This window comes from Symphalangus syndactylus, chromosome 14 (genome assembly GCF_028878055.3).
Source record: "Symphalangus syndactylus isolate Jambi chromosome 14, NHGRI_mSymSyn1-v2.1_pri, whole genome shotgun sequence".
NCBI classification, from domain to species: Eukaryota; Metazoa; Chordata; class Mammalia; order Primates; family Hylobatidae; genus Symphalangus; species Symphalangus syndactylus.
Window position 1 is genome coordinate 25,603,965 of NC_072436.2, and position 18,172 is coordinate 25,622,136.

At 41.6% G+C, this 18,172-nt stretch overlaps 1 protein-coding gene and 1 pseudogene across 13 annotated transcripts in view; both read right to left on the minus strand.

Annotated features, from left to right (window-relative positions):
- Positions 1-18,172, minus strand: part of SLC4A5 (solute carrier family 4 member 5) — a 127,550-nt gene that overhangs the window by 83,611 nt on the left and 25,767 nt on the right. For 11 of the 13 annotated variants that reach the window (XM_063617491.1, XM_063617495.1, XM_063617493.1 and 8 more), the window contains 2 exons: positions 14,573-14,653; positions 4,162-4,353 (listed from right to left, as the gene is read on the minus strand). In XM_063617491.1, coding sequence (XP_063473561.1) covers positions 4,162-4,353; positions 14,573-14,653 — 273 coding nt within the window. The remainder of the gene's footprint in view (positions 1-4,161; positions 4,354-14,572; positions 14,654-18,172) is intronic. The other 2 variants (XM_063617492.1, XM_063617496.1) reach the window with 1 other exon arrangement.
- Positions 6,192-7,787, minus strand: LOC129461725 (keratin, type I cytoskeletal 18-like; annotated as a pseudogene).

Genomic DNA, 18,172 nt, shown 5'->3' on the forward strand with positions numbered 1-18,172 from the left:
GCATATATAAATATATACAATGGAATATTATTCAGCCATAAAAAAAGAAGGAAATTCTGCCATTTGTTTCAACATGGAATAACCTGCAATTTCACTTGGCAGTGAAATAAGCCAGAACTATTGCATGTTCTGGCTTATATGTGGAATCTGAAAAAGCTGAATTCATAGAAACAGAGGGCAGAACAGTATTTACCAGGGGTTGGATGTGGAAGATGGGGAGATGTTGGTCAAAGATGAAAATTTTCCAGGGATCTAATGTACTGCATGGTGACTATAGTTAATAATACTGTACTGCATACTTGAAATTTGTTTAGAGAGATCTTAAGTGTTCTTACCATACACACACACAAAGGTAACTATGAGTGGTGATGAAGGTGTTAACTAATTTGATTGTGGTAATCATCTCACAATGTGTATGTATATCAAATCATGTTTTATACCTTAAACATATATAATTTTGTCAATTCTACCTCAATAAAGCTAGAAACATGTCTGAATTTCCTTTTCCTTAATTCTCCCAGCTGCCTTTTCTAGCTAATTTTTACCTATCATTTAAGACTCATGACAGGTGTCACCTGCTCCAGGAAGCCCTGTGCTGCCCCCTCTGCCACCACTCACCACCTGGGCCTATGTGCTCCTGTTTCTCCTCCTATAGTTTCCTGTGCAGACCTCCATCAATGCACCTCCCACCAATTTATGCTCATCTGTTTGTGGATCTGTCATCTCCAGGTGCAAGATGTTTTCTCCAAGGGGCTCTGACATGATCCAGAGGGCAACTTTGAAGCAAGGGGCTGCTTTTCATGTAGGGCATGGAGCCAGTACAAGAAGGACAAGGATGCCTGGGCTGGCCTCTTTCCTGCCCCTGACCTGCTGTGGGAATGAGGACCAGCAGTTACTTGGGCCTCAACTAGAGTTAAAGCAGGGACTTCACAGGGTTCTGTAAGTTAAATGTGGTTCAAGGAAGCATCAAATTTCTTTAGGATAGTGTATCTTTTAACCAGGTACACTGGAACTTAATAGAAAAGTACAGACACCCAAGCCCCATTCACATTTAACACATCAGGCAGCTGGATTGTGTATTTCAAAACTGTCCTGGAGGTTAGGAACTTTGCAGCATACATTAAAGGCACCCTCGTGGGTCTCTGTGAAAGGAATAAAAGTCAGCTACCTGGCGTTTGTTTCAACTTTATAGTTATGATTATTAATATTATACATTAAGTTAAAAATGATATTGAACTATCATTCTCAGGGGGCTTTCACAGGTACCAAGCCCCTTCACATATACTGTCTTATTGGATCTTTGCCATTATTCTGTAAGGCAGGAACTGGAGGGGTCTCTGCTCAATCTTCCATCTGCATAGTGTGCCTGACCCTCAGGTCCAGACACATCTAGCCACCCTGCCTGGCCCAGGCCCCTCATACTCTGCAGGATGCCCCTGTCCTCTGAAGTGGGAGTTCCTGCTGGGCTATGCAGCCAGACCAGCTGGCCCCCCTGCCTAGGTGTCTGGATGGATTTACAGGACACACAGGACACTCAGAGAGGAAAAACATATGTGGTCTGGTGTCCTACAGCAAAGAGAAGTGGGAGATTTAATTATCCAGACGAGGCAGGTAAAATGATTCTGGCACTGTTTTATTTTCACTTCCGCAGGGCACTGACACTATCCCTGAGATGTGGCAAGAGCTAGGTTTATATCTATATCACACATACAATGCCCATTTTGCTTAGAAGTGAAAGGCTGAGGGCTGAGACTTCCACTCCATGAAGAACAGCAGAAACCAACTCAATGCCTATGGGCTGCAGAAAAATCACTGTGGTTGGTGACTTTGTTACCAGGCTTTGTGGCTTCCTTAAACCAAAGCGTCTGGAACTGGGGTCTGGAATATATTCTCAGGGGTAGAAAGGTTTTACTTGAACTTTTAAATTTTGCTTCCATTTTGATAATCTTAAAAATATTCCTTTTATTAGATGGAATAGCAAAACTTGGGTTATAATTCATAATTGGAAGATACTTTATGGAATAAAACCCTAATTAGTTAGATTATTTCTCACATTGGAATATATGGCTTCCTGGGGCCCTACAAATATACAAATGCATTTTCATGGGTCCACAAGACTTTATTTTCCCTTTAAAAGGGGTCTTGTCTTTAGTCCAGCTTATGAGACATGGCCTAAAATTCCCTGTCCTCCCAGGCTCTCCCATTTTCCCTTTCCTACTCCACAGCCCTGTCAGGAACAAGCCAGTAACACACACACATCGTATAGGAAGAGCAGACAGTGAAGGAAATGCACCAATATATTTGGTACAAATATGCCAAAGGGGCTGGACGTGGTGGCTCATGCCTGTAATCCCAGCAATTTGGGAGGCTGAAGCAGGTAGATCACTTGAGGTCAGGAGTTCAAGACAAACCTGCCCAACATGGTGAAACCCTATTTCTACTAAAAATACAAAAATTGGCTGGGCGTGGTGGTACATGCCTGTAATCCCAGCTACTCGTGAGGCTGAGGCATGATAATCACTTGAATCTGGGAGGCAGAGGTTGCAATGAGCCGAGATCGTGCCACTTAACTCCAGCCTGGGCAACAGAATGAGACTGGGTCTCAAAAATATATATATGCCAAAGGGTTCTACATTCTTTTTCCTTTGGTTTGCATTTAAAATCAGTGTCCACTTAACTGAACAAGACACCACCAAAGCAATGTCAAATCCACCATCTATAACTACTTCTGTGATGTTCTATGTCACCTCTTCAAAATTCTTTGAGCAGAGGGCACCAAATCTAAACTGCTTTCTTCTTCTCTGGCTCAGGAGGGACCCAGCAGACTCCACTTTCCAAGGACGACCTCAATCCTGAATGTAGGAGAGGTGATGGGGTGACAGGGGAACATCTCAGAGACCATGTCAGTACATGGGAGGCATCCAGAACCAACACGACGGCAAGAGGTCTTCCCAGCAGGCCTGCTTTCCTCTTGGTCTCTGATGTTCCTACTCCTGAGCAGGACTCTGTGTGTGTGTGTGTGCGTGCATGTGCATGTGGTTTGTGTGTGTGTGTGTGTGTGTGTGGTGTATGTCTGTGTATGCATGTGCATGTGTTGTGTGTGTGTGCGTGTGTGTATGTTGTATTTGAACTATAGCCCATCTCTTACACTGGACTCCTCCAAAGGATTTACCATTACCCCATCTCCTACAAAGGCACATTTACTCTGTAAAAGCCACAGGCCCTGGTCAACCTAATGCCAATGATGGGGGTTGTAGAGGGCTCTGCTGGGTTGGGGGTAGCTCCCATGGCCTGTGAGAGCAGGTGCATCAGGTCTCCTGCCAGGATACTAAGATGCAGTCACTGCCTCTGACACTCCTTGGAAGGTATAGATAGTATAATAAACCAACTCTTCCACGCTCAAGACAGTGAGCTATGTATAGCAGAAACCAAATTAATACTGTTTATTAGGCAGGTTTGGGATATGCTGAGAGTGAAATCACGTCCCCAGAAACATCAGTAGAGTCTAGAAAATAAAATGTCACATTTGTGCTCTAAAGATTCCAGTCCTTTTTACTCCTCTTAAGATTGATCATTTTCTTTCCAAAGGAAAGAGCAAAAGACTGATTTTTAATTAGCCCAGAACTATTTTCTGAAGGAGCAGAGGAAGGCCTGGGGGCTTTGTTGTCCTGGAAGAAAGCTTCCTAGGTGTCTTGCAAGCTACAGTGCAGGGTGACTACACAATTCTGTACCAGGACTTTCAGCTCCAGTGAGGAGAGAGGGTGGAACTAATGTAACCAGAACTTCAGTTTACTGAGCACAATGCCTCATACAAAACAAGCATGTCCATTATTGGTTCTTAGGGCAACGACCGTATGGTCCTTGGAATTTGGAAATGAGGGTAATAATTCTGAGAATTAAACCATGAAATCAACATAGAATGGATCAGAGTGGAGGTCTCAAAGTTCCCAGAGAAAGACAGAGGGCTTCAGTCTGACCAAAAGTGTCAATGAGCAGGAAGGCTGGCCAACAATGGAAGCAGAGCAGAAGGGGCCAGAGAGGCTAGGCTGAGCCATGTGGAGCGTTACCCACATTCTCCAGAAAATCCCCCCTGCCCTGCTGGGTCCCATCTGGACACACCAGCAGGATGGCTCCCCAGAACGTGCCCCTCAAGGAACTCACGAGTCCTGCTGATAAGATCCATGCTGCTGTCCTGGCTGCTTGCCCCACTCCCTGGGCCAGTCAGTTCCTGCTGTGGCTGGTCTGGCCGCAGGCCCCAGTGGACTTTTTGCAGGCCTGAAAGATGTCCCTTCTGGTCAGTTTTTCTTCGAGGGTAACTGGGTACCGGAAGCCCAATGTGGATAGGAGGGCATTCTGTGGACACGGCATAAAAGACAGGGGAGGCAGCGTTACTGAAAATTGGCATTCTTCCATAATATCCATCAGTTACAAAGAGATTGGGCTGCAGAAGCAAAATGGAAGACATGGAGTGCCAGGATGGGGTCACTGCCCTGAGGCTTGGGTTTGACAGAGTTCCATTAATGAACCAAATCAACAGTTGCTGGAGGGAACACCCTCAGTGCTATAATTAGAATTCTGTTAGAATGAGTAGAACTCCCATTCCCCCGTTCTTGCTTGTCCGGAACAGTGATTACTGGATATGGCTTATGACACGTGGTTAAGGGGAAAGTCCCTCAGTGGGTCACAGATGTAGTTCAAAATGCCAAGTGCCCTCTTTGATCGTTATGGGAAAGTCATATGCATTTCTACTGAGAGTCATTTTTACTAACAATCAAGGACTACATAGACTACTTATCAGAAAAGTGAGTTATTGAGGGTTTCACAAAGCTGGCTTTGTAAACTAAAATTTCTAAGAACTAAAGTTACCAAGAGCCCTAATTCAGAATCCCACTAATAAGCCTGATTACTATTGAAACCCAGGGTAATGGGCAAAGCACACAGAGGCAGCTGGAATTCCCTCACCTCACAGATAGGACATTGCTATCAGTTTAACATCAGTGTTGTCTTAAGTCAACAATTTTTAAAATAATTAATAGGCTTTTAGAACAGTTTAAGATTTACAGAATTATTGAGCAGACAGTACACAGAGTTCAATGTACCTACCTTGACCCTAACCCTACCTCTACCCCTACAGTTTTCCCTATTATTAACATCTTGCATTAGTGTGGTGCATTTGTTATAATTAATGAGCCAATACTGATACATTATTATTAACTATATAGTTTACATTAAAGTTTACTCTTCTATTGTATAGATACTTCTATGGGTTTTGACAAATGCATAAGGACATGCATCTACAATTATATATCATATAGAATAGCTTCACTACTCTAAATATCCTGTGTTTCACCTCTTCATCCCACCCCTTACTCCCTCCAACCCCCTTTTCTTTTTTTTTTTTTTTTTTTTGAGACGGAGTCTTGCCCTGTTGCCCAGGCTGGAATGCAATGGCACAATCTTGGCTCACTGCAACCTCCCCTTCCCAGGTTCAAGCGATTCTCCTGCTTCAGCCTCCCAAGTAGCTGGGATTACAGGCATGCACCACCATGCCTGGCTAATTTTTTTGTATCTTTAGTAGAAACGGGGTTTCGCCATGTTAGCCAGGCTGGTCTCGAACTCCTGACCTTGTGATCCACCCGCCTTGGCCTCCTAAAGTGCCGGTATTATAGGCGTGAGCCACTGTGCCTGGCTCCAACCCCCTTTTTATTTACTATCTCTACAATTTTGCCTTTTCCAAAATATCACAGAGTTGGAATTGACAGAGCAGGAGCATTGCCATCTTGTTGGACAAGCATTGCCATTCTAAAGTTCACCTTGATCAAAAACCACCTAAATCCAAAGGGCATAAGCCTAATGGCTAAGGTGAGCATGAACATAAACCACAAATAACATCTCCAACCAGAAACATTCAAAACCCCTCCCTGACCAGAGACATGCCAGCCCTGAGATAACCTCCCCTCTGGCCAGAGAGATGTTAGCCCCAGGATAACTGCCTCTCTGACCAGAGACATTCCAACACCACCATAAACTTCTTCCCCACATAGAAACATTCCAAGCTTGTGGTAAGTTCTCTTACCCTAAAATAAATAGTCTTAGTCTGTAAGAGAGAATGCTTCTGACCCAAATCGGCCAGAAGCCCCTCTCAGGTTTATTCTCCAAAATAAACCTGTCTTTGACTGTTGAGCTACTTTTCATGTTTCTTTCCTTTCTTTAACTCTTACAGGAATCATATATTATGAAGCCTTTTCACATTGGCTCTTTCGATTAGCAATATACATTTAAGCTTCCTCCATGTGTTTTCAAGGTTTGATAGTTCATTTCTTTTTTTTTTTTAACCTCTGAACTTTTTATTGGCCTCCTGCTCCCCAAAGGGTACCCTGCTTCTGCTGGCTTAATGTCTCATAACTTTGGTGTCATTATTCTCAGACACCACTTTGCCATCCACTATCCAGTGGGTAGTGGTCTTTTGGCAGATTTGCATGGAGTTGCTGCTGTCCGGGGCATCACCAAGATTGAAGTCCTCACCATCTTCCAGCAGGCAGTGGTAGGTGGTGATCTCAGCCTCCAGCTTGAGCTTGATGTTCAGCAGGGCCTTGTATTCCTGGGCCTGGCACTGTCCCTCTGCCTGGGTCTATGCCAGCTCTGACTCCAGGTGCAGCAGGATCCCATTGAGCTGCTCCATCTGCAGGGTGTAGTGGGCCTCCACCTCCCTCAGGCTGTTTTCCAAGCTGGCCTTCAGATTTCTCATGGAGTCCAGGTCAATCTCCAAGGACTGGACTGTACATCTCAGTTTCATGAGCATCATCTCGGCAGCTCCAACCTTGGCAGACTGCATGGTGACCACTGTGGTGCTCTCCTCCATCTGCTAAGACCAGTATATCCGGCTCCTCTCAGCTTTTCTGAGCCAGCTAGTCATATTGGGCCCAGATGTCTGCCATGATCTTGTCAACGTCCTAAGATTTGGGGGCATCTACCTCCACGGTCAACCCAGAGCTAGTAATCTGGGCTTGTAGGCCTTTTACTTCCTCTTCATGGTTCTTCTTCATGAAGAGCAGCTCCTCCTTGAGAGCCTCAATCTCTGTCTCCAGCTGCAGCCAAGTGACACTGGTGTCATCAATGACCTTGTGGAGCCCACGGATGTCACTCTCTATAGACTAGCACATGGCCAGCTCTGTCTCACAGTTGACTCTAAAGTCATCAGCAGCAAGACGGGCATTGTCGATCTGCACAACAATGTGGGCATTGTCCACAGTATTTGCGAAGATCTGAGTGCTCATGTCTTCAATGGTCTTGAAGTAATGGCTCCAGTCTCTGACCTGGGGTCCCTTCTTCTCCAAGTGCTCCTGGATTTTGCTCTCCAGCTTCCTGTTCTCAGTCTCCAGGCTCCTCACTGTCCAGGTAGGAGGCCAGGCAGTCGTTCAGGCTTTGCATGATCTCCTTCTCGTTCTGGATGCCTCCCATTCCTGCCAGACCCCCAGCCATCCCCGTGGCCAGGCCCCCAGACCCCATGCCACCCTGGAAGCTGGTGGAGCAGGACACGGAGATCCGGGAACCAGAGCCCCCGGCACCTGCATAGACACTGGCCATGCTGCTGACCAGCCAGGCACTGTAGCTGGGCAGCTGGACAGAGCCCAGGGACCAGTAGTTGAAGAAGAAGGTGGAACGAGTGGTGAAGCTCATGCTGTCTGGGGAGGAGAGTGAGAGGAAAGGACTCAGACTTTGCTGATGACCTCATTTCTTTCTATCTCTGAACAATATTCCACCGATGAATGTACTGTAGTTTGTTCATCCATTCTCCTATTGAAGGACATCTTGGTGGCCTCCAGTTTTGGTGATAATGAATAGTGCATCTCTAAACAGTCATATGTAGGCTTCTATGTGAACACAATTTTCAACTCAATTGGGTAAATACCTAGGAACATGATCGCTGGTTCGGACAAGACTATGTTCAGCTTTGTAAGAAACTGCCACACCATCTTCCAAAGTGGTTATACCGTTTGCATTCCCACCAGCAATGGAAGAGTATTTCCTATTGCTTTGCATCCTCATCAGCATTTGGTATTGTCAGTTTTTTAAAAAATAGCCATTCTAATAGATGTTAGTGGATCTCATTGTTTTAATTTTAAATTCCCGAATGACATATGACATTTAGAATCTTTTTATATGCTTATTTGCCATCTGTATATCTTCTTTGATGAGGTGTTTGCTCATATCTTTTGTCCATTTTTAAGCTGGGTTGTTTCCTTATTGAGTTTTAAAAGTTCTTTTGGTATTTTCAGATGCAAGTCTTTTATCAGATAGATACCTTTTGCAAATATTTTCCCCTTGTCTGTGGGTTTTCTTTTCATTCTGTTAAATGTCTTTCACAGAGCAGAAGTTTTTAATTTTAACAGAGTCCAGCTTATCATTTTTTTCTTTCATCAATTGTGCTTTTAGGGTTGTATCTAAAAACTCATCACCAGACCTAAGGTCACCTAGATTTTCTCATATGTTATCTTCTAGAAATTTTGTAGTTCTGCGTTATACATTTAGGTTTAAGATCCACTCTGAGATGATTTTTTTAAAGGTTAAGGACTATGTCTGAATTTTTTTTTTTTTTTGAGACAGAGTCTTACTCTGTCATCCAGACTGGAGTGCAGTGGCATGATCATGGCTCACTGCAGCTTTGACCTCCTGTGCTCAAGCAATCCTCCCACCTCAGCCTCCAGAATAGCTGAGATCACAGGCATGCATCACCACACCCAGCTATTTTTTTTAATTTTTATTAGTCTCAAAATCTCTATGTTGCCCAGGCTGGTCTTGAACTCCTGGGCTCAAACAATCCACCCGCCTTGGCCTCCCAAAGTGCTGGGATTACAGGCATGAGCCATTACACCTGGCCTGGATTCATTTTTTTTAAAACATATGAATGTCCAGTTATTCCATCACTATTTGCTGAAAATACTATTCTTCTCCCATTAAATTGCCTTTGTGTCTTTGTCAAAGATCAGCTGATTATATTTGTGTGTGTCCATTTCTGGGCTATTTATTCTGTTCGACTGATCAATTTGTCTGTTCTTTTGACAATATCACACTTGATTGTAGTAGCTTTACAGTAAGTCTTGAAGTTGAGTAGTGTCAGTTCTTCAACTTTGTACTTTTTCAGTGTTATGTTGGCTATTCTGGGTCTTTTGCCTTACCATATACACTTTAGAATCAATATGTCAGCATCCAAAAAAATAACTTGCTAAGATTTTTATTGGGATTATATTACATCTATAGATCAAGTTGGGGAGAACTGACAACAATGTTGAATTTTCCTATGCATGAACATGAATTTTTTTTTTTTTTGAGATGGAGTCTCGCTCTGTTACCCAGGCTGAAGTGCAGTGGCACCATCTCAGCTCACTGCAAGCTCTGCCTCCTGGGTTCACGCCATTCTCCTGCCTCAGACTCCCAAGTAGTTGGGACTACAGGCGCCCACCACCATGCCCAGCTAATTTTTTTTTTTGTATTTTTTTAGTAGAGACGGGGTTTCACCACGTTAGCCAGGATGGTCTTGATCTCCTGACCTCGTGATCCGCCTGCCTTGGCCTCCCAAAGTGCTGATTACAGGTGTGAGCCACCGTGCCCAGCCGAAATATTTTTTCATTTACTTAATCTTTGATTTCTTTCATTTCTTTTATAGTTTTTCTCATGTACATCCTGTATACATTTTGTTAGATTTACGTCTAAAATTTTTGGTGCTAGTGTATCATGTCTTAAATTTCAAATTCCAATGGCTGGTATATAGAAAAGCAACTGTCTTTTGTATCCTAAGACTTTACATCCTGAGACCTTGTTATAGTCACTTATTAGTTATGGGAGTTGTTTGATAAATTCTTTGGGATTTTCTGCATAGACAGTTATATCATCTGTGAACAAAGATAGCTTTATTTCTTCTTTCCCAAACTATATACATTTATTTCCTTTTCTTGTCTTATTGCATTAGCTAGAATTTCCAGTACAATATTGAAAAGGGCTGGTGAAAGGGGATCTCTTTGCTTTGTTCCTGATCTTAGTAGGAAAGTTTTCAGTTTCTCATCATTAAGTATGATGTTAGCTATAGGTTTTTTGTAGATTTTTTAAAAATCAAGTTGAGGAAATTTCCCTCTATTCCTAGTTTACTACAAGTTTTTATTATGAATAGGTGTTGGATTTTGTCAAATGCTTTTTCTGCATCTATTGACATTACTGTGTGATTTTTCTTCTTTGGCCTATTGATACGATGAATTATCTTAATTGACTTTTGAATACTAAACCAGCCTTAAATACCTGGGATAAATCCTTTTGGGTCATGGTGTATAATTATTTTTATACATTGTTGAATTTGATCTGCTAGCATTTTGTTGAGGATTTTTGCATATATATTCATAAGAGACATTGGTCTGTAGTTTTTCTTCTTGTCATGTCTTTATCTGATTTTGTATTGGGATAATGCTGACTTCATTAGTTAGATTAGTTAGAAAGTATTCTTTCTGCTTCTATTTTCTGGAAGAGATTGTAGACAATTGATATGCTTTCTTCCTTAAATGTTTGGTAGAATTCACTAGTGAAACCATGAAGGCCTGTTGCTCTTTTTTTTTTTTTTTGGTAAGTTGTTAATTATTATTATTATCTATTACTTCTTTAATAGCAATAGGCCTGTTCAAATTATTTATTTCTCCTGTGTGAGTTTTAGTAGTTGGTGTCTTTCAATAAATTAGTCCATTTCACCTAAGTTATCAAATTTGTAAGCATAGAGTTGCTCATAATATTCCTTTATTATCCTTTTAATGTCCATGGAATCAATAATGATCACCTTTCATTTCTGATACTAATGTATGTCTTCTCCCTTTTTTCCTTGGTTAGCCTGGCTAGAGATTCATCAATTTTATTAATCTTTTTAAGAGATAGCTTCAGTTTCATTGATTTTCTCTATTGTTTCTTATTTCTAATTTCACTGATTTCTGCTCTATTTGGTATTATCCCTTTTTTCTTCTTGCTTTAGGATTATTTTGCAATTCCTTCGCTTGTTTCCTAAAATGGGAGCTTAGGTTGTTGCTTTTAGATCTTTCTTCTTTTCTAATATATGCATTTAATGTTATTCATTTTCCTCTAAGCACTGCTTTTGCTGCATCCCACAAATTTTGATAAGTTGAATTTTCATTTTCATTTAGTCCAAAATATTTTTAAAATTTTCTTAAGACTTCTTCTTTGATTACTCATATATTATTTAGAAGTGTATTGTTTAATCTCTAAATATGTTGGGATTTTCCAGTAATCTTTCTGTTATTGATTTTTAGTTTAATTCCAATGTGGTGTTACAGCATACTCTGCATGACTTCTGTTCCTTTAAATTTGTTCAGATGTGTTTTATGTCCCAGAATGTGGTCTGTCTTGGTGGATATTCCACATGAGCTTGAGAAGAATGTGTATTCTGCTATTGTTGGACGAAGTATGCTATAAATGTCAATTAAATCCAGGTGATTTATATGCTGTTCCTTTCAACTGTATCATTGCTGATTTTCTGCCTGCTGGATCTGTCAATTACTGGTAGATGGGTGTTGAAGTCTACAACTATAATCGCTGATTTGTCTGTTCGTCTTCAGTTTTGTCATTTTTTTGCCTCATGTATTTTGATGCTCTGCTGTTAGGTACATACATGTTAAGGACTATTATGTTTTCCTGAAGAATTGACCCTTTTATCATGATGCAATGCCCTCCCTTATCCCTGTTAAAGAGATGTTCTTTGCTCTGAATTCTTCTTTGTCTGAAATTGAGATAGCGATTCTTGCTTTCTTTTGATTAGTGTTATCATGGTATATCTTTCTCCCTCCCTTTACTTCTAATCTATCTGTATATATATGTGTGTGTGTGTGTGTGTGTATATATATGTTTGTGTGTGTGTGTGTGTGTGTATATATATATATGCATTTTTTTGGAGATGGAGTCTTGCTCTGTGCAGCCTCCACCTGCTAGGTTCAAGTGATTTCCTGCCTTAGCCTCCTGAGTAGCTGGGATTACAGATGCGTGCCACCATGCCTGGTTAATTTATGTATTTTTAGTAGAGACAGGGTTTCACCATGTTGGCCAGGCTGGTCTTGAACTCCTGACCTCAAGTGATCTTCCCACCTCAGCCTCCCAAAGTACGGGGATTACAGGTGTGAGCCATCGCACCTGGCCTATGTCTTTATATTTAATGTAGGTTTCTTGTCACATGGTTGGGTCTTGTTTTTTGATCCTGTCTAACATCCTCTGCCTTTTAATTGATATGTTTAGACCATTCATATTTGAAGTGATTATTGGCTGGGCGCAGTGGCTCACGCCTGTAATCTCAGCACTTTGGGAGGCTGAGGTGAGTGGATCACTTGAGGCCAGGAGTTCAAGACCAGCTTGGCCAACATGGCAAAACCCCATCTCTACTAAAAATATAAAAAATAAACCAGCGTGGTGGTGTGCACCTGTAGTCCCAGCTACGCGGGAGGCTGAGGCACGAGAATTGCTTGAACCTGGGAGGCAGAGGTTGCACTGAGCTAAGATGCACCACTGCACTCCAGCCTGAGTGACAGAGCAACACTTCATCTCTAAATAAATAAATAAAGTGATTATTGATATCAGTGGATTAATATTTACCATGTTTACAACAATTTTGTGTTTGTGGCACTTGTCCTTTTTTTTTTTAATCTTCGCCCATTTTGGTCTTTTTTTTTTTTTTTTAAGAAACAGGGTCTTGCTGTGTTGCCCAGGCTGGCCTCAAACTCTTAGCCTCAAGCAATCCTCCTGCCTCTGTCTCCTGGGTAGCTGGGACTACAGGCACATGCCACTATGCCCAGCTCCTCCTCTGGTTTTAACTGAGCACTTTATATGATTCTGTTTTCTCTCATCTCTGAGTGTATCAATTATATCCCTCAAAAAATTCTAGTGTTTGCCCTAGACTTTGCAATATACAGTTAGAACAAATCTGTGTCCACTTTCAAATAACGCTATACTGTTTCTCAGCTGAACTATGGAGAAGCATGTCTCAGCCTTTTAGAGAGATGTTGAATATGCTTTAGAGAGATGTTTTATGAGTCTACTCTGGTTGGTGCATTCCTAGGTACTAGGGGTCAGGTTAATTGGATGTCAGTGTCCAAATCTGTCTAAAGTCCCAGCTCACCCCACTGCATGCTCTTCTGGATCCCATTCTCTCCTGGATGTAACAGGGATGAAGAAAACGAAGTGGAGATTCTTATGAAGTGTGGCCTCACTTCCTAGGACACGGGTGTCAGAATGACTAGTTTCCTTTCTTCCTCCTCTCACCTCCCCACATCATGGTGGAACTTCCCTTCCCTACACTGCATTGTTTAAGCAAGCTGCAATTTGAGATAAGCAGTAGACACTAGCACTTAGAGGTAAGTAGTTCCACTCTAAGGGCTTAGCATATTTGGGTCTTCCAACAACAAGTTCCTATTCTCCACCCTTGAGGCCAGGAATGGAAATGAAAAGAAGCAGGTATATCAGAAAGGCCCCAACCCAAGAGGCAGCTGCCCTGGGTGCTCCCTGGCTTGTCCTTTACTTGATCTGCGGCCATCCTGCTTCTCTGGGACTCGGTGAACTCATCTGTAATGTGGGAATGAAAATCCTTTCTCTACCAAACTGGCTTCTGAAAAGATAGAATGGGATCATGTATAAGAACATAAGTATGCAAATTGTAAGGGGCTATACACAGGAAGAGTATACTTATTAAAGAAATCAGAGGAGATGGCTGTCAAAAAAAATTTTACTTTCTGTTCTGAATCTAAATTGTCCCATCTTTTCTTGGCTTCTATCATAATCAAAAGAGCACGCTGATTTAGCTAGTGAACTGTGGGGAGTGGCTTGCCCTCCCCCAAGTCTACATTCTCCTTTGTGGCTCTGCAGGACCTCTCCTCTTACTGTAAGTATCTTGCAGTTTGGCTCAGGACATGTGCCAAGTTCTCCTAGCAACTCTTCAGGGTATTTTTCTTGCTTGACAGCTCCAGAGTGGCTCTACACATTCTGCAGCTCACCGAGCCTCTAGGTGGGCAGCGAGGTTGGTATTTTCCTTCAAGTGGGGCTCGGGTAACAACAGCAGTAGCCACCCATCTGATTGCCTTTTCATAAGCCCCGTGGCTTCTTCTCTGTAGTGTGTAGGAGGCTTTGGGCCTCTAAAGTCAGCAATTTTGGAGCAACAGAAACACCTGCCATCCCAACATCCTCTTGCACTGGTTTTAATTGAGCTGTCAGTTTGGGAATCTATTAATATAAAATGTTGATATTTGGCATTTATTATGGTTTGCAGATCTTGTAAAATTAGGTGAGTTACATTTTGTGTTGGGGAAGCTATATTCTAATCCACATAGGCAAAGTGGCATTTTCCTGTCTCCAGCCTCACCATGCAGTCACCTGGGGATACCATGGAGGCTGGTCCCACCAGACTCAAGGAGACACTGTGGATGAGTCAGGAAAAGGGACCTGCTCCCTAGACTCTCCTGCTGAAAGAGCTGTCATAAAGACATCCAGAGAATTCTCAGTGCCTCCTGAAATTTGCATCAAGTCCTCAAAGTGACCTCACCTTTCTGATCCGGAAATCTCCTCCTGTGGTTAGTGTGGTCCAGCTTTCCTACCCCAGCCTTCTCCTCCTTCACCTTCATGACTATAAAGTAAAAGGAACACAGCCTCAAAATGTATACATTAAAAAGGGTAGGATTTCAAGGAGAAATGGTCAAATCCACAGTCATAATGGGAGATTTTAATACAAAAGGACATATAGCCAGGTGCGGTGGCTCACACCTGTAATCCCAGCACTTTGGAAGGCTGAGGCAGGTGGATCACCTGAGGTCAGGAGTTTGAGACCAGTCTGGCCAACACAGTGAAACTCCATCTCTAATAAAAATGCAAAAATTAGCCAGGTGTGGTGGCATGCGCCTATAATCCCAGCTGCTAGGGAGGCTGAGGCAAGAGAATCTCTTGAACACGGGAGGTGGAGGTTACAGTGAACTGAGATTGCACCACTGCATACCAGCCTGGGGAACAGAGCAAGACTCTGTGTTAAAAAAAAAAAAAAAAAAGGACATATAAACAAATTGAAGAATAATTTCCAACAAGTAGAGAACACACTTCCTTTTCAAGTACAAATGACACATTTACAAAGAGAGCACATATACTAGGTCACAGAAAAGCCTCAGAAAAGTAAATTTATTATGCTTCTATAGTTTATATATACATAAGCCAAATTTCTATTGTGGTTTCCTATTAAATCCATCATTCAAAATTATTTCATATAAATATACTTGTATATATAATAATTTCTAATCATGGGTTTAACAGGAAACCACAATAGAAATTATTAAATATTTAGAACTCAACATTTGTAACTACAACATATTGCAACTTGTGGGATGCAGCATACTTAGAGGGAACAAGGAAAGAAGGAAGGAAGGAAGGAGGGAAGAAGAAAAAAAAAGACAACCATTCAACTAAAGAAGCTAGAAAAAGAACAAGACAGAAAACTCAAAGAAACTAGAAGAATGTAAATATAAAAGATAAAAGCAGAAAACAATGAAATAGAAAATCACTAAGCAGGCCAGGTGTGGTGGCTCACACCTGTAATACTAACACTCTGGGAGGCCAAAGCAGGTGGATTGCCTGAGTTCAGGAGTTCAAGACCAGCCTGGGCAACATGGTGAAACCCTGTCTCTACTAAAATACAAAAAATTAGCTGGGCGTGGTGGCACATGCCTGTAGTCCCAGCTACTTGGGAGGCTGAGGCATGAAAATTGCTCAAACCTGGGAGAAAGAGGTTGCAGTGAGCCAAGATAGTGCCATACTCCAGCCTGGGTGACAGAGTGAGACTCTGTCAAAAAAAAAAAAAAAAAAGAAAGAAAGAAAGAAAATCAAGCATAAGATGGTTAACAAATTCAAAAGGCAATTATTTTAAAAGATTATTAAGATAGGCAGTTGAGCCATATATATATATGCGCATATATATATATGCGCCAGGTGTGATGGTGTGCTGTAGTCCTAAGCTACTTGGGAGGCTGAGGCGGGAGGATCATATGAGCCCAGAAGTTTGAGGCTGCAGTAAGCCATATATGATTGTGCCACTGCATTACAGCCTGGGTGACAGAGTGAGACTCTATCTCTATGAAAAAGAAAAAACAAAAGCAATCTATGTAAGACTAATCAGAAGAAACGAGAATATTTTTAAGTAAACAACACTAGGACTGAAAAAGGGACATAACTTAAAATATAGCTGAGAATTTAAAACTTATAATTCCATTAAAAAATTCATGCCAATTAATTTTAAAACTTAAATAATAAGAATAGTTAACATTGCTATGTGCCAGACACTGTTTTAAGTGCTTTGCATGTATGATTTAATTGAATCTTATCAACAATCCTATGACATAAATAACATTATTATTCCCATTTTACAAACAAGGAAACCCAGACACAGCTTAAATGACTACCCACATGGAAAAACAAATCCAGACAATCTGTTTCTGGAACTATAGCCCTCAGCCACAAGGCTAATACATGGATACTTCACTACAAAAATAATAGAAGTATCAAAATTGACTTTTAAAAATTTAGAAAACCTAAATTAACCAATAACAATTAAAATGATTGTAGGAAAGACACCAAAATCAGTCATGTATTGATAATTATTGAAGCTAGGTTATGCTACACAAGAGTTGTAAAAAAAAAAAAAAAAGAGTTGTAAACTAAAAATAAAATCCTAAGCCTCCCCACCAACTGTAAGACTCCCTCTTGGCCAAGGGGATCCCAGAGATACATTAAAAACCAAAATCCTGGCCAAGACAGGATAGCAGGTCAGACACACCTTGTTATATCCTCTCCCTTTTGCAGTGTAGACATAACTGACCAGCATTTATGTTAAAATTGAGAATAAGATTGACAGAACAGACCCTTTACGGGAATAAGGTACTAAACTGTAAACAAGACCTAAAGCCAGGCCAGGCAAGGGTTAAGTCATGCACGCCTACACTTGAAGAATAAACTGTGTCCTAACTGCCACACGGTTTTTCTTTTCCTCTAGCAGCTAAGCAAGCACTGGCCTTGAGACAAGCAATATTAGAACAATTTGCAGCACATCTACCAGCAGACGCTGACTAACCAACCCCTGCTCCATAAGCCATAACTATAGCTTTGATTGGACAAAAGACTGACTTTAGTAACTTCCTCCTGATAAGAAGATCATGAACCATGGACTGGTTCTGGTCAGTTTACAGAGGCTGTGCACTTGAATGCATTTGTGTCCTACAAAGACCTTCTAACGCGTAATGCCTAATGTAATACATTTAAATGTTATGGCTCCATCTCAAGGTGAACATGGGCGTGTGTGATATGCATGTTTGTTCAATACACATGCATCAGGACCACCTTCATGAATATTCATAGATCCTCCTGTAACCTATTGAATATGCATGTTTAGCCAACCCAGTCAACTTAAATTCCTGCCTTACACCTCCTCCTTCCAAGTGCCTGTCTCTGATCTAACCCTGAGGCTATGGTTCCCAGCCTGTAACATGGCCCACCTTGCAGGCTGTAACCATTTACAAGAAATAAAGTCTTCTCTCCAAATGCATAGATCATGTGATTTTTAAGTTAATAGGGTCATCATCATTTACTTTACTTTTGTTGTGTTTGAAAATTTTTCTATAATGCAAGGAAAAATAAACACCATGAACAGACAGTTTTTTTAAATGTTTTATCTGAACCTTCAAGGATTAGACAGCCTCTACATACACAAAATGTTTCTCAAAGATAGAAATAGGACATCAGAGGCAATAGGGACATCTCAAGACCATGATGCAGAGCAGGCTGAACACAGGGGAGATGGTGGAAAATCTTCATAAGGAGTTCTGAGGTTAAATCCTCAGGTCTCTCTTCTAGGCTCTAGTCTCCTATAATGCCCTTTCTACTCAGAATATGGAGGGGCCCTGTAGGAGACTAAAGCCTAGGACAGAAGATCCCTGGATAGCTGAGGGCAAAAAGGAGTAATTTCACTGGGGAAACAAAAAGGAGTTAAGTAAATGCAGTTAGCCCCTCAGCCCTTTGCCTGCTGGACTCCTAGAACCCTAATGAAGTTTAGGCCCTCTAGGCAGGACACTGGAGAACTTCCAGATTCCAACAATTTGGGGACCTCTGA